The sequence below is a fragment of the Pseudophryne corroboree genome, chromosome 12 (genome assembly GCF_028390025.1).
Source record: "Pseudophryne corroboree isolate aPseCor3 chromosome 12, aPseCor3.hap2, whole genome shotgun sequence".
NCBI classification, from domain to species: domain Eukaryota; kingdom Metazoa; phylum Chordata; class Amphibia; order Anura; family Myobatrachidae; genus Pseudophryne; species Pseudophryne corroboree.
The window spans coordinates 38,142,918-38,163,986 of NC_086455.1; the positions used below are offsets into that span (position 1 = coordinate 38,142,918).

At 46.0% G+C, this 21,069-nt stretch overlaps 1 protein-coding gene across 1 annotated transcript in view; it reads left to right on the forward strand.

Moving 5' to 3' along the window:
- INO80 (INO80 complex ATPase subunit) overlaps window positions 1-21,069 on the forward strand; it is a 197,428-nt gene that overhangs the window by 20,773 nt on the left and 155,586 nt on the right. The window contains exon 2 of the mRNA XM_063947351.1: window positions 19,308-19,498. Within this exon, the coding sequence (XP_063803421.1) occupies window positions 19,356-19,498 (143 nt within the window). The 5' untranslated portion in view covers window positions 19,308-19,355. The remainder of the gene's footprint in view (window positions 1-19,307; window positions 19,499-21,069) is intronic.

Sequence of the window (21,069 nt, forward strand, 5' to 3'; positions counted from 1 at the left end):
TGATTAAATTCATTTTACATATTTCAATAAAACCAATTTTGTACAGCTTATACCTATTACATCTGAATACATGTAGATAGACTAAACATATTAATACATAGAAAGTACACTCATAGTTGAAAATAAGAACAAGTTAATGTTAAGCATTATTCTTGCTTATTATAATTAAGTAAATCTGAATAGCAATACGAAATGGAAAATGCAAAAGCACTATACACACACACACACACACACACACACACACACACACACACACACACACACACACACACACACACTAGCCCTGAGCATGTCACTGGCATTAAACATTTTGAATACAAACACTATTTTTTAGTCCCTTTCGGTCACACTGGATGTCCCACAAATATATATTTTTTGGGTAAAAAGAACAAATGCAAAAATATTTAGATTTCTATGTTATTAAACCATTTGACCTGCATACCTGTCACAGGAAAAATCAGAGTCTAGGCTGGTCTGATTGCACAGGACTTTAATGTTATGTTATCTTGGAAGAATTTTGCGTTATCCTGTTCAGTCGCAAACACATTGTCAATTTTTTTTATTTTTAGCACCAATTACTTTTTGAAATTGTTGTTTTACAAGACTCAACTTCAAGCTTTAACTGGTTTAATATGAAAGAAAGTTCTAGATTCATTATTCAACCTTATTCATGGAATGGGACTTTTAAAAAAAAAAAAAGTGTACTAAGCAGCAAGAAATATTGACAGCGAGGGACGAGGCATTGAGGTGAGGTGGGCTTGGCAATTTTAACTAGAACATGCGCAATGGCTGTAAGCTCTGGACCAGGGCTGGACAGGGGCCTTGGAGACTGCAATGACATCACTGTGTGCCTACACAAATTTTATTGTGTGTCCCGGCGAGGCACTGTTCCACCTCTGGGTTACTATGCTGCAAATTATAAGGATTCCCTGTGATTACTTTATTGGCAAAAAGAGGGTGGTTGGAAACTGGAGTCCTTTCTTCTACATTATCACCTTTGCAGCAAATTGTAGAACCTCTACAAAGGTAGGAGTGGTAGCAGACATACATATATTTAAAAATAGGATTTTAATTACCTACCGGTAAATCCTTTTCTCGTAGTCCGTAGAGGATACTGGGGTCCACATTAGTACCATGGGGTATAGACTGGTCCACTAGGAGCCTTGGGCACTTTAAGAAATCAATAGTGTGCACTGGCTCCGCTTTCTATGCCCCTCCTACCAGACTCAGTTTAGAAACTGTGCCCGAGGAGACGGACATATCCTGAGGAGGGATGTAACAGATCAGTGGTGAGATTCGAACCAGCACACACAAACAAGAGGAAATCTAACCAAACTGAACAGGAACAGCAACAGCTGAACCAACAATATTACTTAACGAAGTAACAGGGCAGGAAACACGAAGCACTGGGCGGGCGCCCAGTATCCTCTATGGACTACGAGAAAAGGATTTTCTGGTAGGTAATTAAAATCCTATTTTCTCTTACGTCTTAGAGCAGTGATGGCTAACCTTGACACTCCAGCTGTTGTTGCACTACATATCCCATGCCCTGCTACAGTTTTGTTATTTGGCCATGCTAATTCTGATGCAGGGCATGCTGGGATGTGTAGTTCAATAACAGCAGGAGTGTCAAGGTTAGCCATCACTGTCCTAGAGGATACTGGGGTCCACATTAGTACCATGGGGATGTACCAAAGCTCCCAAACCGGGTGGGAGAGTGCTGAGGTTCCTGCAGAACTGATTTACTCAACTGAAGGTCCTCAGGCCAAAGTATCGAACTTGTAGAACTTAGCAAACGTGTTTTGAACCCAACCAAGTAGCTGCTCAGCAGAGCTGTAAAGCCGAGACACCTCGGGCAGCCGCCCAGGAAGAACTCCCCGACCTAGTAGAGTGGGCCTGTACTTTAGGAACCGGCAATCCTGCCGTAGAATAAGCATACTGGATAGTAAGCCTGATCCAGCGAGTAATAGACTGCTTTGAAGCAGGACACCCAATTTTCTTGGGATCATAGAGAACAAACAGCGAGTTTGATTTTCTGTGATGAGCTGTCCTCTTCATGTATATCTTCAAAGCCCTCACAACATCCAGGGACTTTGAGGCAGCAGAGGTGTCAGTAAGCACCGGAACCGCAAAAGGTTGGTTGATATAAACCGTAGACACCACCTTAGGAAGAAATTGCTGACAAGTTCTGAGTTCAGCTCTATCCTCATGAAAAATCAAATCGGGGCTCTTCTGAGACAGCGACCCTAGTGCGGACACATGCCTTGCGGAAGCCAAGGCCAACACTAACAGTCTTCCACGTAAGAAACTTAACGTCAACCTCCTGTAAAGGTTCAAACCAGTCTGATTGCAGAAACTGCAACACCACGTTAAGATCCCAAGGTGCCGTGGGAGGCACAAAGGGCGGTTGGATGTGCATAACACCCTTCAAAACGTCTGATCTTCAGGGAGGGAAGACCATTGTTTCTGGAAGAAAATGGACAAGGCCGAAATCTGAACTTTCAAGGAGCCCAAACGTAGGCCCACATCCACACCTGACTGTAGAAAAAGGAGAAGACGTCCCAGTTGAAATTCCACTGCAGGAAATTTCCTGTTTTCACACCATGAGACATTTTTTTTCAAATACGGTGGTAATGTTTAGACTTTACACCTTTCCTAGTTTAGATCAGGGTTGGAATAACCTTGTTCGGAATGCCTTTCCGGGCTAGAATTTGACGCTCAACTTCCATGCCATCAAACGTAGCTGCTGTAAGTCTTTATAGTCGAACGGCCCCTTTTGCAGAAGATCCTCTCGCAGAGGCAGGAGCCACGGGTCCTCCTGGAGCAACTCCAGTAGATCCGCATACCAGGCCCTTCTCTGCCAATCTGGAGCAATGAGAATTGCGTGAACCTTTTCCCTTTTTATTCTTTTGAGAATTCTTGGGATCAGTGGAAGAGGTGGGAACACGTAAATCATCTGGTGGACCCATGGAGTCACCAGAGCGTCCACCGCTTGTGGGTCCCTCGACCTGGAACAATACTGCTTTAGCTTCTTGTTGAGACGATAGCCCATCATGTCTATCTGTGGAATTCCCCACCGATTTGTTAAGGACTCGAACACCTGCGAGTGAAGGCCCCACTCTCCTGGGAGGAGGTCGTGTCTGCTGAGGAAGTCCGCTTCCCAGTTGTCTACTCCTGGAACGAAGATTGCCGACAGTGCCACTGCGTGTATTTACTCCCAGAGGAGAATATTTGTTACCTCTGACATTGCAGCTCTGCTCTTCATTCCGCCCTGTCGGTTTATGTTCGTTACTGCCGTTACATTGTCCATTTGAACCTGAAACGCTTGATCTTGAAGAAGATGCGATGCCCGTAGAAGGGCATTGTATATGGCCCTTTGTTCCAGAATGTTGATCAGAAGAATGGCTTCCTGACTTGACCATCTTCCTTGGAACTGTTCTGAATGACTGCTCTCCAACCTCTGAGGCTGGCTTCCGTGGTTAGCAGAATCCAATTTGAATCCCAAACCTTCGACTCTTGGTCAGGTGAGAAGTCTGGAGCCACCACAGAAGAGAAATCCTGGCTTTTGGCGACAGACGTATCCTCTGGGGCATGTGAAGATGCGATCCGGACCATTTGTCCAACAGATCCAGCTGGAAGGGCCTTGCAAGAAACCTTCCGTACTGCAGAGCCTCGTAAGTGGCTACGATCTTCCCCAGAAGGCGAATGCACTGATGAACCGATATCCGAGTTGGATTACCAATGCCTTTTCCGACGGAAGGGATACCTTCTGGTCCTCTGTATCCAGTATCATCCCCAGGAATGGAAGCCTCCGTGTTGGTTCCAGGTGGGATTTTGGTAGGTTCAGAATCCACCTGTGATCCTGGAGTAGTAGGGTTGAGAGGGCAATGCTTTGCAGCAACCTCTCCCTGGAGGATGCCTTTATCAGTAGATCGTCCAGGTTTGGAATTATGTTCACTTCCTGGTTGCGGAGGAGCATCATCTCTGCCATGACCGAGTTGAACACTCTCGGTTCTATGGAAAGGCCAAATGGTGAGGCCTGGAACTGGTAGTGACAGTCCTGTATTGCAAACCTTAGATAAGCCTGATGAGGCAGCCAGATCGGAATATGAAAGTACGCATCCTTGACATCCAGAGACACCTGGAATTCCCCTTCCTCCAGACCTGCGATCACCGCTCTGAGACTCCATCTTGAATTTGAATACCCGTAAATACGGGTTCAGAGATTTTAGGTTTAGGATGCGTCTTACCGAACCCTCCGGCTTTGGTACCACAAACAGGTTGGAATAATAACCTTTGTTCTGTAGCTGAGGTGGAATTGGGACAATGACCTGGGTCTGTACAAACTTTTAAATTGCCTCTTGCCGGATTGTACTTGCTTCCTAAGAAGCTGGTCAGCCTGATTTGAAGACTCTGTGAGTTGGGAGTTCTTGAAACTCCAGTCTGTATCACTGGGTAATAAGATCCTTGACCCAGGGATCTAGGCATGATGTTGCCCAGATGTGACTGAAATCCTTTAAACGTGCTCCCACCTGCCTGTTCTTCAGGCAGTGTGGTCCACCGTCAAGCTGAAGGCTTTGAGGAAGCAGAACTTGAGCTCTGATCCCGAGGACCTGTAGTTGCAGGTTTTCTGGATTTTCCTCGACCACCTCTGAAGGCAGTGGAGGGACCTTTGGATTTGTTATTAAATTTTGCTGTCCAAAAGAACTGCAACGTAGGGGCAGAATATGATTTTCTAGCCGGGGTAGCTACGGCAGGAAGATATGTCGACTCACCCGCAGTCGCTTTGGATATCCACGTATCCAGTTCATCGCCGAACAAGGCCTCACCTATGAAGGGCAGGCTCTCCACACTTCTCCTGGATTCCGCATCCACAGTCCATTGACGTAGCATAAGCCTCTGCGTGCTGACACTGCCATGGCCTTAACACGTGCGTACAGCAGGCCAATTTCCTTCATGGCTTCCACCATAAAGTTTGCAGAGTCCTGAATGTGATGCAAGAGTAAATCAATTTCACTTCTATGCAGAGAATCTAAATCATCAATTAGATTACCTGACCATTTTGCAATGGCCCTAGATATTCATGCACAAGCAATAGTGGGACTTTGGGCCACCCCAGCAGCAGCAGTGTATAGAGATTTGAGTGTGGCCTCAATCTTGCGGGTAGCCGTATCCTTGAAGGAGGCTGCGCCTGGCACAGGTAAAATAATTTTACGTGACAATCTAGATACTGAGGCGTCCATTATCGGTGGATTTTCCCATTTCTTCCTATCATCTTGAGGGAAAGGAAGTGATCTGAGCAATCTTTTAGGGATTGGAAACTTTTTCTCTGGATTTATCCAAGTTTCTTCAAAAAGAGAATTTAACTCTTTTGATGCAGGGAAAGGAACTGAGGATTTCTGTTTAAATTAAAATAAGATTCTTCCTCTTCTACTGTTAGTTTGCCTGAAATTTACAATACATCCCTAACGGCCTCTATCAGAGCTTGCACCCCTTGAGCAGGACCTGCATCACCCCCCCCCCCCCCCCCCAGATCCACCTCACCGTCCCCTGTATCTGAGGCATCGTCATCCGTAGAAACATGAGATGAAAAAGACAACTCTCTACATTGGGGCACTCTTATTTAAAATTAAAACTTAACTTTTAATATGACTTCAAAAAAGACTCACATAAACATAACACAAATCGTGAGGCACTACAAATAAGCCTAACGACTGGTCTATCTCCTGTATAGTTAATAAGGGTTTCAATCTACCTTATGAACATAAAAATATGTTTTATTTGGAATCAAGGTGGTAATGGAGGAATATTTCGGAACAGTTAGTGATATCCACTATGAGATCTCCCTGTATCAAATGGTTACGTGGTATCTAATTGTGCAACAAAATAACATTGTACATCTGGTTGAATCCCTGAGTAGATTCATTGAATTCTACTGTTGTTCAATATTGACTTTTAAATGGCAGCATTAGTTAGCTTGTTCCACTGGTTGCATAAGTAACATAAGACAAGGAGTACTGAGTTGTGGAAAAGTCCTGATAGCCTATGGTAAATTCCTTAAAATTCATGGAGTAGAAATTATAAGGTTAGAAGGAAGAGGGGTAACAGGGTGTGCCCAGTTTCTGCTTTTGCAGATCTGCTATGGGGCATTGAATCTGCAATGAGAGAGCTACATTTGGCACACATGTATTTCCCAAGGCCTGTATCTGTTTTCAACCTTCCATATGCCCTTGGTTAACAAAAGTTAATGAGAGTACAGGGGAGAAGTCCCTATTAGGGGTCCTTAGTAGGAATTATTTTTCAAATTGATACCCAACGAACGAATAATTCATGGTTAAAACCATAATCCATATCATTGTGGCTGATTTTATACGTTAATCTTGGGTAGTAAATACACTGGTACCCCATAGCTGAAGTTGCCAGAAAGAAGTTTCACAAGGAGGTGGCATCAATGATTTCTATTGTTGGCAATCATATCAACCGACATCGAATTGCCAATGAGAGACCCATGCAATGCTTCTCCAGGGAAATAGATGCGCTTCTACTGTCGGTAACCTAGTGGTAGGCTGCCGATGAGACTGTAAACTGTTACCCAGTATCATGTACATTATACCGGTTTATAATTAAATAATACACAGTGCGCCATATCTCTATCCCCACTTACCTTTGTTCTCTGCATCGTCATCAGTGTCAGCCTGCAGTATCTGGGTCAGGGTACGCTTTTGTGGAGAAATGGAAGGAGTTAGAGGCGCAGGTGTGGGAGCTGAATATTTATTCGTCAGGTCCTTCACAGTCTCTCTAATACTGTGTCTCCTTCTCAGTGCGGGATAGTTTATTAGAAATGTTAGTAATCATCCCCCTTATGCAGTCCAACCAAGGAGGTTTGGACCCAGTACCCTGAGTACTGTCCTGGGAGGCAGATATAACATGTGCAGAGAGAGTTAGATTTGGGTGGGGTGTGTTCAATCTGCAATCTAATTTGCAGTGTAAAAATAAAGCAGCCAGTATTTACCCTGCACAGAAACAATATAACCCATCCAAATCTAACTCTTTCTGCACATGTTATATCTGCCTCCCCTGCAGTGCACATGGTTTTGCCCAACTGCTAACAAAAATCCTGCTGCGATCAACTTGGAATTACCCCCAGAGTCCTGTAGAGAGACACAGAGGAATGAGGAAAACCAGCCACACAGCGCCCCTTTAGCGAACAAATAAACTTAGCCATGCGCACACTAAATACCCTTAACAGGATATTACTATGTATATAATCTGCCCCCCCTCTATAACTCTCTGGTACCGCTGAGGTAGTCCGGAGTTGATGTGGAGAGGCAGCACTTCCCTGCCAGCGTTTTCTGTGTGAGCTGCTGAGAGAAAATGGCGCTGGTGAGCTGCTGGATCTGCTCATAGTGAAGGCCCCGCCCCCTTAATGACGTGCGGTCTTCTCGCATTTTATACTGGCCTGAGGTACTTTTTCGCTTACAAGATGGTTAAGACCCCTGTAAGGCTGCATTGCCAGTGTGCTGGGTATCTGGTGACTGTCAGCTCACCCCTCAGCGCGATCACACTGCAGTGTGTACTGAAAGCCTGGAGCTGCAGCCTTGCAGCACTGTGCTCCTAGCCATGTGCCGCCATTTGCGCTGGCGACCCGCTTGCCGGGACGCCAGCGTTATACTCGCCACTACTTACTTCTGGCTCTGTTAGGTATGGCGGCGTGCGGCGGGTCTGTACGCTCGCTGTGGTGGGGCTTGCGAATAGGACCCTCAGGAGCTCAGTGTCCTGTCAGCGGAGTAACGGGACCATTAATTCTGTAGGAAGTTGGGCCGTTCTCCCCCCTAAGTCCCACGAAGCAGACAGGCTGCTGCCAAACAGCACTGTCTGAAAATAACAGACAGAAAAAATAAATGTAGAAAACTCTTCAAGAGCTCTCCTAAGCGTGACCGACTCTGGGCACATTTTCTAAACTGAGTCTGGTAGGAGGGGCATAGAGGGAGGAGCCAGTGCACACTATTGATTTCTTAAAGTGCCCAAGGCTCCTAGTGGACCTGTCTATACCTCCATGGTACTAATGTGGACCCTAGTATCCTCTAGGACGTATATAAGTAACTCAGGCCCAGATTTATCAAGCCTTGGGGAGTGATAAGTTCCACGGTAATAAAGTACCAACCAATCAGCTCCTAACTGTCATTTTTCAAACACAGCCTTTCAGTATTATTATTGTTGTTATCCTTTATTTATATGGTGCCACAAGGGTTCAGCAGCGACCAAATTACAGAGTACATAAACGAATAAGGAAAACAATGACTTACAGTTGAAGACAATATATGATAAGTACAGGGTACATAGACATAACTGCATCCGCAGACGACACTGCAATAACTATCAGGATGGCAGAAAACTGCAAGATTTGGTGCTGTTGAACATGGTTTAAGTAAGAGAAGGAAAAGCACATGAGGGAAGAGGGCCCTGCTAGTGAGAGCTCAAATTCTAAAGGGGAGGGGCAGACAGACAGGTGTGGCACAGATGAGGTAGACAGTGAGCGTGGGACAGAGGGTTATGATGAGATTTGGCTGGGTTTGATGAAGAAGTGGGTCTTGAAAACCTGTTTGAAATTTTGTAGAGAGGTGAAGAGTTCCAGAGAAAGGGAGCAGCACGTGAAAAATATTGGAGTTAGGAGTGGAAGGAAGTAATCAGAAGACAGGAGAGCCGGCGTGCATTAGCAGAGCGAAGATGACGGATGGGAGTGTAAAGGGAGATAAGGTCAGAGATGTAAATGGGAGAAAAGTGGGTGAGGATCTTGTAAGTGAGTGTAAGAAGTTTGAACTGGATTCTGAAAGGGAGAGGAAGCCAGGGAAGGTGGACGTAGTGCGTTTGGTGAGGAGATGAGCCGGGCTGCAGCATTGAGGATAGATAGATATAGATCAAAGCGGAGAGAGGTATATGTCAGGGATGCCAGTCAGGAGGAGATTACAGTAGTCCAGTCTAGAAATGACCAGTGAGTGGATAAGGGTCTTAGCATCCTGGGTGAGAAAGGGTCTGGTCCTGGAAATATTTTTGAGATGAAAACAGCAGGTATGTAAGAGGTGTAGAATGTGTGGTTTGAAGGAGAGGGAGGAGTCAAGGATTACTCCAAGACAGCGCACTTGGGGGCTAAAGGAAATAGTGCCATCAATAGATAAGGAAACTGCGGGAGGTGAGGTTGTGGGGGAGGGTGGGAAGATGATCAGCTCAGTCTTAGACATGTTAAGTTTAAGGGTGTGTAAACACTAAGACAACATCACAAATGATACAATGTCGTCTGTGACGGGACCTGACATTGGCAGTTGCCGATGGCGAGGGGAAGTGGGGGCCATGCTGCATTCGGCAGTGACGTGGAGTGCAGTTTCAGTGGAGAGGATGGAAGGCAGACTTTAATGGGTCAAGCAGTGAGTGGGAAGAAAGTTAGGCGGTTGTAAATACGCTGAAGGAGTTTGGAGGAAAAAGGGAGGAGAGAGAGAGGTCGGTATTTGAAGAGGGTGTTTGAAGAATCGGGGAGACGAGTGTGTGCTTGAAGGCAGAGGGGACAGTGCCTGATGAGAGGGAAAGATTGAGGAGGTGGGCCAGATGAGAACAGGCAGAAAGAGTGAGGCAGCGGGGAAGGCGAGAAGGGATAATGTCAAGGGAAGGAGGGGGGGGGGGGGGGTTTGAGGGCCATGACTTCCTCACCAGATACATGGGAGAAAGATGTTAGAGATGATAAAAGGGATGGGTAAAGGTGATCAGGGAAAGGAGCTGGCTGGTTCCTGATGGTCTGAGGGGATATCCTTATGCATGGATCCAGTTTTGGTGAAGTAAGGGGCAACGGGGGTAGTCTGTGCACAAGCACCAGCCGTTGTGAGCATACGCGACCTTACACATTGCTGCTGCAGTGTGATTGACAGTGGCAGCTGTCGGAGGAGGGTTCCGAACATGATATCGCAAGCAGCCACGCCCCCCCCCCCCCCAAAATAAAATAAATAAATGGCAGACCGTCTGCACTGCCAGGGGTCAACCTTCGTTCCAATGCGTCCACAGTCTAATTACGGTCTCACACATGTTGGACGGCCTTGCCCTGTGTTCATCTCTGAATAAGGTCCAAAGTCAAGAATAGAGAGTGTGGAAGGGAGACAAAGTGGGGGTGAGCAGAGGAGGGAATTGAGAATGGCAAAGAGGCGTCGGCGGTTGGAAGACTGGGAGGAGATGAGATTCTTGAAGTACTGTATGACTGTTTAGTGAGGGAAAGGGCAGCATTGAAGGAAGTTTCAAATGGAGGAAGTCTGCCATAGAGCGCGATTTCCTTCACTGTCGCTCGGCAGTACGTGAGCATTTCTGCAGAGATTTGGTGTGCCAGGGTTGAGATCTTAATCTGCAAGGGTGAATAGTGATCAGTGTAACGACAAGAGTCAAGAGCAAAAGTAAGGGATGCATTATAGCGAGAAGTGAGTCAAACAGGGAGGATAGGGAGGTGGTATCGATAGCCTCAATATTACACTTATTAATGGTAGCCTTAGGAGGTAGAGATGGAGAGACAGAGAGATAAGGTAAAGGGGAGCAGGTGGTGATCAGAGATGGGGAGTCGGAGATATCAGAAATATCACAATGGCAGGTGAAGACCTGATCAAGTGAGCTTCCATTCACGTGGGAGGGTGAGGAGGTCAACTGGGAGAGACCAAGTGAAGATGTGAGGTTGAGGCGTTTAGAGGCGGGAGATTTAGGGGTATATTCAGTTGATGTCGAAAGCTGCCGCCTGTCGAAAAAGATGTCAGTTTTCGACTTTTTAAGGTCGAATAGTGATTCGACCTATTCAGTGCTTTTCGACAAGTCAAGGAATTCGACTTGTCGAAAAGCACGTGGATCGGCGGAATAGCTGCCGATCCACGTGCTTGTGTCGGTTTTGGCCCCCTTTTCGACCATCTCCGTTCGACTTTAAAAAAAGTCGATTGAGATGGGGACAACAGCGCTGGAGACGGGGAGAGCCGAGGTGGGGAAGGGGTGAGCTGCGCTGGAGGACAGCCGCCGCTCACAGCAGCATCCACCCGGCTCGGGCAAGCGAGACCCCTCGCTTGCTGGAGCCAGGTGGATGCTGCCGTGAGCGGCGGCTGTGAGAGAGGGGGAGATGGGGAGTGGCGGCGGCTGGACGGGGGGCGGAGCGGCTGCTGTGAGCTTTTGTAAAAGTCGAATTGAGATGTCCATTGAATAGGCCAGGTTGGATCCATTCCGACAATTGAATGTTGGAATGGATCCGACTTCAATTGAATATACCCCTATGTGGGGATGTCGATAGGGATGCTGAAATCGCATAGGATAATGTATAATATACTGTATACATAATCTATAGTGCTTATTATCTTATTACCTTCATTTATAATGTGCTGACGTATTACTCAGTGCTGTACATTGCGGGGATCATGATGGACACAGTGGATTAGGTCAAATGAAACCGCTGGTAAGATGGACATGCCCACATGATCTTACACCTGAAGAGGTATGGGAAATTGCTATGTAATTGAGTGGGATAACAATAGTGCTTGGTAATAGGGTGTGTGTGGCTGCTATAACATAGGAGTATTATCCATCACTATTGATGCAGTCATAGGCACCTAGCATTTCTGCACAGCTTTTGGTGGGGTGACATGGTTGGAATGAGAAGAGACTATGGGGGTCATTCCGACCTGATCGCTCGCTGCAGTTTGTCGCAGCGATCGGGTCGGAACTGCGCCGGCGCTGCAGTGCGCCGGTGCATGGCAGTCATTGCCTAGCGATCGCCTCTGAGACAGAGCCGGTTGCTGGGCGGGAGGGGGCTGGACAGAGGCGTTAAGCCGCCGTTTAGGGGGAGCGGTCCGGCCAACGCAGGTGTGGCCGGACTGTTGGGGGGGGGGGGGCGGGCCGCGGTGGCTGCGTGACGTCTCGCGCAGCCGCTGCGGCCAGCGGCAGTGAAGAACCGCTCCCGGCCAGCCGCAGGAGCTGCGCTGGCCAGGAGTTACTCCAGAAATACAAAAGCATCGCCTCTGTGCGATGCTTTTGTATTTGTGCAGGGGGGCCGTCTGACATGCGGGGCGGACTAGCCCTTTGCTGGGCGTCCCCCCGCATGTCAGGGAAGATGATCGTAGCTGTGCTAAATTTAGCACAGCTACGATCAACTCGGAATGACCCCCAATGGGTGGTGGAGATATGAAACATGAACTAGTCATTAAAGAGCTGTTAAAAACAGCTGCTGCATCCGTGACTGTCTTGCACCATTTATTTCAACTGATGCTTCTTCCTGTTGTTGGGCACAAACACTCTTGTGGTTATCCAGCAGTTTGGTGTTGCTGTGTGCCCAGTGTTTTTCTGTAGCATCACTGAAACAGAGTGGGGCATCCTCCCCCTCCCCACCACGTGTTTGGTGGCAGCTGATGCCACTTACGGGGCAGCGGAGGAAATGAGAATGAGGTGGCAACAGTAATTGAACAATATACAATTCCAACTAACAAGATTGCAGTCCTTGTGTAATGGAACTCATTTATAATCCACCGGGTACACTACAGGAATTGTATCTGCATTTAAATTAATGTATAATCCAGTCTTAAGTACTAGTTAATATCGTGGTAAATGTAAAAAAAAAATAAAAAAATCTGTTTGTATCCTGCGTTAAAGAGTTAACTATAAATCATAAAAATCTTTAAAAAAATACAAGTAAAGACAAAGAAAAAGCAGCTGAATATAGTAGAACTGGACTTTTAGTACTATTTCTAAACAAAATGTGGTGTCTAAACTCCACTGATATCCTGTACTTATCCCACCGAATCTAATACAAGAAGAACGCAGTTCCTACATAACACATTAATCCAGTGTATTGCAACACTCAAACTCTTGTTTTCCTGAATAGACATGGGTGCATACACCATACATATCAAGCTGCCTTGGTGAACTGTGAATCGGTGCTCTGTTTAGTGAGGAACAGTTCATGTTGGATAAATATTCCAAGAGTTTGCATGTTTGTGGCTATGGCCCAGATTTATCAAGCCTTGGAGAGTGATAAATTGCATGGTGATAAAGTACCAACCAATCCGCTCCAAACACAGCCTTTAACATGGCAGTCAGGAGCTGGTTGGTTGGTACTTTATCACTGTGCAACTTATCTCTCTCCAAGGCTTGATAAATCTGGCCCTATGTGTCCCACGTTAAATTTAATGGTATACATGGTCCGAGGATCTCAGCAGTGGGGTGTAAGCATCACAATTCTCCTGGGTTCCATCCCCAACAGTGTTCTGTGTGCAAACGGCCCTTCCAATGTTATTGATGGATTTTTGTATAGCTACATCATAGTGTGATGGAATAAAACTGCACTCGGGGCCTAATACAGTAAGGATTGCAAATTCTGCTAATTAGCAGAATTTGCAATCCTTTGGATCGCATGCTGGGGGACACCTATTGCGGGGCAAGGCCGCCCAGCATGCTTACCGCCGCCTCCGCCCCCTTCAACAAGCAGAAATTGCAAACGCATCGTAATTTGTGCTTGTTAGTAGACATTAGGGATGCATCAGTGCAGGAAGCCCGCCGCCATATTTCCGATCGCGGCAGCTGCATGTGATGTCACACAGCCACCGCAATCACACCTCCGTTCACACCACTCCGCCCCCCCCCCGTTTGGCCACCTCCGCCCCTGCAACGCTGCGCCTCCGCCATGGAATTGGAGCGTTGAAGAACCCCCACCCCGTGACCACCTCTGCCTGATTGACGGCCCCCCTCAGAAAGTGTGGGCGATTGCATTAATTCCGGTTGGATCGCGATTTGCGATCCAACCTGAATTAGCCTCTCAGTCTCCAATTGGATGTCTGTCAGTTTTTCATAGCACGGTTCTTCACACTGAGGCAGGTGTACTGAGCCTGGAGAAGGCATAAAGAAGTTATAAAGTGCAAGGTGATAACGCACCAGCCAATCAGCTAATAACTGTTAATTTACATATTGGGGCTGATTGGCTGGTGCGTTATCACCTTGCACTTATCACTGCTTTATCACTTCTTTATGCCTTCTCCAGGTTAATACATCTGCCCTACATTTCCTTCAGTGTTAGCATCAGACATATAATGGTAGTATAAAAAAAAGCTTGGTTTTAAAACTTCTGTTTACCAATAACAGTGTCCAGTGATTGTTCAATATCATGCAGCTGTGTCTACCATCGGAAGAAAATCCATAAAATATATATGACTAATTAAAACACAAACCATCAATACAATTAAGTAAACAATACTTGCTAGTAGAAAAATATTAGATTTTATCCAATGGTCTCCCACTGCAAGCTATCAATCGTTAGTGATCAGCAGTCAAATAAAAATCAATAGTTAATGTATGTCAAATAGGCCAAAGACGATCAACTTTTCATCAGATCAGATCAACTGAACAATTGTCTGACCAAATGATCATGAAGTTTGCTCCACACACGATATTATCGGATACGCCTGTTATTTTGTATGTGGGGGTCGTTTGCCACAAACCCTTTGTCCTCCCACTTTTCATCAGATCGTCATTTGACTACTAGCAATAAATGAAACAAACGACTGGACAGGGTATCTGGACTCTCAGTCGACACCCATTGGTCGACATTCAAAAAGGTTGACATCGTATGCAAAAGGACCGCATACGATGTATCGTATGTGATCCTGCTGCCCGGGAAGCTGCCAGGCGGTTCAAGGGAAATCGCCTCCAACTTCAGCCTCAGACATATCGTTGTAGTGTATGGGGCCCTTAAGCCTTTGGATTCCCAACTCTGAGCATAAAATGGAAATGGGTTCAAAGTGGGGGCTCGCAATGTCTGTTATGTAGAGCTTAACAAATACCAGTCCCTGTGCGCCGTGCATGAAACAGGAGAAGGCCAGGTGTAAGCAGAAAAAGAGAGCTTGGTATTGGGTTCTCTGCACTGACCATCATCACTGCTTGATACCCCAAAATATTGCATGTCTGCTTAAAGGGTAACTTATCAGGGGTAACGCAGGCCCCGCAGTGTCATGTTAGTTCTCCGACAAATGTTATGTTATGAGTTAATGCAACAGATGGGCGGTACGTTAGGCATAGGGATAATGATTGGTTGGCAGGTTACTGATGAAGGGATAGCAATGGAGAAATGTAACATGTGCAGAGAGAGTTAGATTGGGTGGGGTGTGTTCAAACTGAAATCTAAATTGCAGTGTAAAAATAAAGCAGCCAGTATTTACCCTGCACAGAAACAATATAACTCACCCAAATCTAACTCTCTCTGCACATGTTACATCTGCCCCCCCCCCCCCCCCCCCTGCAGTGCACATGGGCCCTCATTCAGAGTTGTTCGCTCGCAAGCTGATTTTAGCAGCATTGCACACGCTAAGCCGCCGCCTACTGGGAGTGAATCTTAGCTTCTTAAAATTGCGAACGAAAGATTCGCGATATTGCGATAAGACATCTCTGTGCAGTTTCTGAGTAGCTCGAGACTTACTCTGCCAGTGCGATCAGTTCAGTGCTTGTCGTTCCTGGTTTGACGTCACAAACACACCCAGCGTTCGCCCAGACACTCCTCCGTTTCTCCAGCCACTCCCGCGTTTTTCCCAGAAACGGTAGCGTTTTTTCCCACACGCCCATAAAACGGCCTGTTTCCGCCCAGTAACACCCACTTCCTGTCAATCTCACTCCGATCGCCTGAGCGATGAAAAAGCCGTGAGTAAAAATCCAAACTTCTTAGCAAATTTACTTGGCGCAGTCGCAGTGCGGACTTTGCGCATGCGCACTAAGTGGGAAATCGCTGCGATGCGAAGAAATTTACCGAGCGAACAACTCGGAATGAGGGCCATGGTTTTGCCCATCTGCTAACAAACTTGCTGCTGCGATCAGGGCGGAATTAGGCCCACAGTCCCGGGTTATCTGTTTTCACACTAAGCCAGAGGTTCCCAAACTGTGTGCCGTGGCTCCTTGGGGTGCCCTGGGTTGGTGGTCCAGGGCCAATTCAAATTATTTGTGGTCAATATAATAGACAAAACCAGTGCTGGTGGCTGCCAGTCATAAAATATGTGGCCAAACAGAAGCAAATCCTGTCCCTCACCACACAACTGACCCTAAGGATGACATATAAACGTGATCTACTTAATGTAATATTTCTTTCTAAATTTCTCAATAAGAAATTTTTGGCCTAGGGGTGCCATGAAAATAATTCTGATATTCTAGGGTGCCGTGATTCAAAAAAGTTTGGAAACCACTGCACTAAGCAAAATCTCGGGTTGCTCCATGTTCACGTGTAATAACCTGGGATTTTGATTCTAGTGTGAAAGGTGTATTACACAACAGGTGAGGAATCCACAGATATTTGTAGAGGGAGTTACTTTGAAATAAAAAAAAATCAAATAAAAAAATCTGTTTAGCACGGCAACAGGCACAAAAAAACATCAAGGCAATAAACAGCACTCAGACAATATATCGACAAAACAAATAATAAAAGCCAGTGAAATACACCCTAAGGGGGGTATTCAATTAACCACGCCGGAGTTATTCAATTAGCAGAGAATATTCTGCGCACGAGTCCGCGCACGAGTGGAACTGCGAGGTAGAATCCATGTAAAAACCCACAAAATTGGGGTAACGAGGAATCAGCGCCTGATTCTTGATTTTGTTTTAGCACTGGAAACAGGCTATTTAATTGAATAGCCTTTCCCCACACCTCAAGGATTTTTGCTGGCAATTGGTCACAGCAGGGTAAACCCTGCAGCTAATTGAATACCACCAATAAAGGGTAGGATACACTGAACAGCAGTAAGACATCTTGGGGTTAAAAACCTTTACTGACATAGGTAATTAGAAATCTCTGGGAAAACATAAAAATGTAACTTCATATTGTGGTAGAAATGTCTTTCTTACTTCTGTTGATCCTCTACGTTCTGTAAAGGGAGTGAAAGAAACAAAAGCAGTATATGAGAGCGGAGATTTTCTTGTTGGATTATGGGACATTCCCAACAAAATGAGTCATGTGACAGTTCCTGCAACATGACGTGGAAATGAGAGGCTACCGCTGATAGATCTACCATATTGGGTTATACTTTATGAAAGCCTTTTTCCAGATAACCTACATTAATAGAAGCTTTAGCTACCCAACTCCGAAAGACTGCTCCAATATAGCGGGCTGTAACTCGCAGGGACAGCAGTTATTGCTTTCACTGTCCCTACGAGTTAAGGCCCGTATATACACACTAGCCGATTTTGAGCTCAAAGTCGGCCAGGGTATGTGGCCGGGTGATGAGCATTGAGTGCTGATGCGCGCTCCCGCATCATCGCTGGCCGCCGCCGCCGTCCGTCGGGCTGTTTGAACAGCCGAGTGAATCACTTTCCACAGTCTCCTTCTGTGGAAAGTGCTTCACCCCCCCGTGAACATCGCTGGGCACAGGGAAAATCGGGGTGGTATTCATGTGACCGGCAGTCAGCAGACCGACGGTCACATGACCTCCCCAAAATCCCGCCCCCTCGCTATCCCGACGGTTGGCATGCCGACCAACAGGGACTGTTTCCACTCGTGGGTGTCCACGACACCCTTAGAGTGGGAATAGAACCGCCACCGAGCCCGCAAGGGGCTTGCTGCATTCGCCCCTCCCCGCCGGGATCACTGCGTCGGTATGCTGACCGGCGGTCAGGAGACCATTGGTCAGACATACCACACCCGGAAAATCGCTCAGTGTCTATGCACTGAGCTATTTTCCTGCCAACGATGTTCACATCATCGCCTAGCATACACACTGGGCGAAAACACCACCCAGTGTGTATGCACCTTTACCGTTACAACATTGAAGGGAACATTTTGTTAGGACTGAACAAGTCCATTGCGATACGGACTGTTAGTAATCATGACAGTGCAGTGATTATAAATACATAGGCCCCTTAATGCGGAATCATCACTCGTTGTCCTCCTTCCCCCCAAGGGTCCTAATTTTCATCTGTCTCTGTATAATCTTATCTATTCCCTCTATTGTGCTATGGTCTAGTGTCTGCGTACGCTGTGTTTGTACTATTTTAGCTGTGCTTTGGTTTTAGAAATGCCTATTTTGAGCCATATTCTTTTATGTTAAACTTATTATGAACAGGCTGAAGTTTTAGCCATTTTCAGGTCCTACATTCTAATCTTATCTTGGCTTGTTTATTTATAATGCGGCATATGTTATTTTCTGACATGGAGGCCCTTTTAACAGCTCATAATTCACAGCTAAAGGTGGGTACACACTTAGCAGTATAGTGATCTATATCGCTCATTATTTTCACCTTCTGAGTGATATGGTGTACTATATCGCCTAGTGTGTACCTACCTATAGTCTGTGATTAATATCATATCTTGTACTGTCTATACAGTATAAAGTGTTAGGGGCCATTTTAGAAGTACAGGAGTGCAGAAGACAAACATCAATTAAATGATCACCCTTATTGCAAAATATGTTTGTCCTCTTATTTCCTTCATGGTGTATTATTTTAACACACACACACACACACACACACACACACACACACACACACACACACACACACACACACACACACACACACACACACACACACACACACACACACACACACACACACACACACACACACACACACCTAGATCGTTCAACGATAACTATCAGTACATTCTCCGCCGGCATTCCCGGACTTGCAGCACGGCCAGACATTGACGGGTTGAGCTGCATGTCAGCTCAATATTGGTGATCGCTGAACAACCTGCGGGAGCGCGCATCGTTCACCAATATTACCCCCATACGCACTAGACAATATAAGCCAAAAAATAAACGATAACGACATTTATGTCGTTATCGTTTATTTTTTTAAACTGAAATCTCCCAGTGTGTACCCGGCTATATCAAGAAACATTGTATAACTCCGTTACCTCTTGGTATTCCGCTGCAAAGTTTTAATATGCTATATTGTTAATATTCAATATATAGCATTATCATATTTGCACAGCGCTGTACAAACAACATGTCCCTGTCTATTGGAGTTTACAGTCCCAAATCCCTACCACACATACGCTAGGGTCCTATTGTTAGCAACCATTTAACCTACCGGTGTATGGTGGGGGAACACCAACATATATTGGGTCTTGCTTGGTATCGAAACCATGACTCCAGTGATGTGAGGTAGCAATACCAAACCCTGTGCTACCATGCTGGCCTGGTATTGTCTGCGGACATTAAACATAATAACAATAACATTGTAAGGGGTTTCTGCTGATCTGTCTTGAGTTGCCAGTCTATAACATTATGGTAGAGAGTATTTGTGAAACCTCTGTGTGTGTGTATGTTTTTTTGCAGCCTTCAGCTTTGTGAGGCTCACACTCTGTATGAAGAGAGGTTGAGTCTATGGCCTCAGAGCTAGATGCCACAGAGGATGGCTGCTCCACAGACCTTGCAAAGCCCCTCTATCTCCAGTACTTGGAGCGAGCCCTGCGGCTGGACCAGTTTCTCCGCCAGACCTCAGCCATATTCAACAGAAACATCTCCAGGTAGTAACGTTCTACCAGATATCTGTGTTCTAGACCACAGGTTCTCAAACTCGATCCTCATGACCCCACACAGTTCATGTTTTCCAGATCTCCTAACAGAATCGCAAGTGAAATAATTAGCTCCACCTGTGGACCTTTTAAAATGTGTCAGTGAGTAATTAATACACCTGGGTACCTGCTGGGTAACCTGCAAAACATGCACTGTGTGGGGTCCTGAGGACCGAGTTTGAGAACCTGTGTTCTACACCAATGCTTTACTATCATTATTTGTGATGTAAAAATAGCATTTACTATATATGTCCATTATTTTATTCTTGTTTTTGGTCATCACAGGCATGCATTCAAATAGGTGTACGTTTTATATTGACAACTAATTTTCAAGAGGGTGTAATTCAGTTGGATGTCTACTGTTTCTGCAGATTAATGTTGTAATACGTTGTATTCAAATGAATGAAATAGAGTCCGTGTTATCCCTGTCTGAGATGGGCCTTATGCTACACACATATACCCCTTTCACATTGCAAAAATAACCTGTTATCGACCGGTCGACACAGGTCACTGTGCAATGTGAAATGGGTCTTGGAGAATTCCCGGGTCACCTGACCCGGTAATTCAACCCGGGTAATAAGATTGGTTATTCCCGGGTTGAATACCGGTCAGTGGCAGCGTAAACGGATTCCCGGGTCGATGCACCTGGGACCCATTTACTCCACAGGGAGAGGCGGCGCGGAGATGAGCTCAACTCCCAACGCCGCCTCCACCCCCGCTCTCGCTGTCGGCTCCGCCCCCGCAGTTATGGCAACCGACCCGGCACATTGCCAGGTTTGGGAAGCCAGCAGAGAGCTCCAATGCCGATCCCACCCGGGAAGGACCCGTTTCCAATTCCCGGGTGGGATCCGGCTTCGGAAAAGTGAAAGGGGTATTAGAGGGATATGTATTAAAACTTATGGAGAGTGATAAAGCGAAGAGAGAGAAGTACCAGCCAATCAGCTCCTAACTGCCCTTGTACAGGCTGTGTTTAAAAAATGACAGGATTTGATTGGTTGTTACTTTACCTCTCCAAACTTTAACACTCTCCAAGGCTTAGTACAAAACTGTTATTGCTAGTAAAAGTGATTAAAAGAATATAAATCTGGAACACACAATGGAAAGCCAGCATTAAAAAAAACCTTCATAGATATTTAGGGGTATATGCAATTGCCGGCGAATTGCGGCAATTTTTCTCCCGTTTTTTAATTCGACACAAATCGACCGTCGAATTCCGGCAGGTGGGTGCCGGAATTCTACATATTCAATAAAAAACGGATTCGATAGTCCCGCTGTCGAAAAACGGCCGATTTGACGGATTTTGATTAGATTTTTAGAAATGTTAAAAAAACGGGAAAAAACTGTAAAAAACCCGAAAAAAAATTGAGTGGGGTCCCCCCTCCTAAGCATAACCAGCCTCGGGCTCTTTGAGCCGGTCTTGGTTGCCAAAATACGGGGGAAAAATGACAGGGGATCCCCCGTATTTTAACAACCAGCACCGGGCTCTGCGCCTGGTCCTGGTGCAAAAAATACGGGGGACTAAA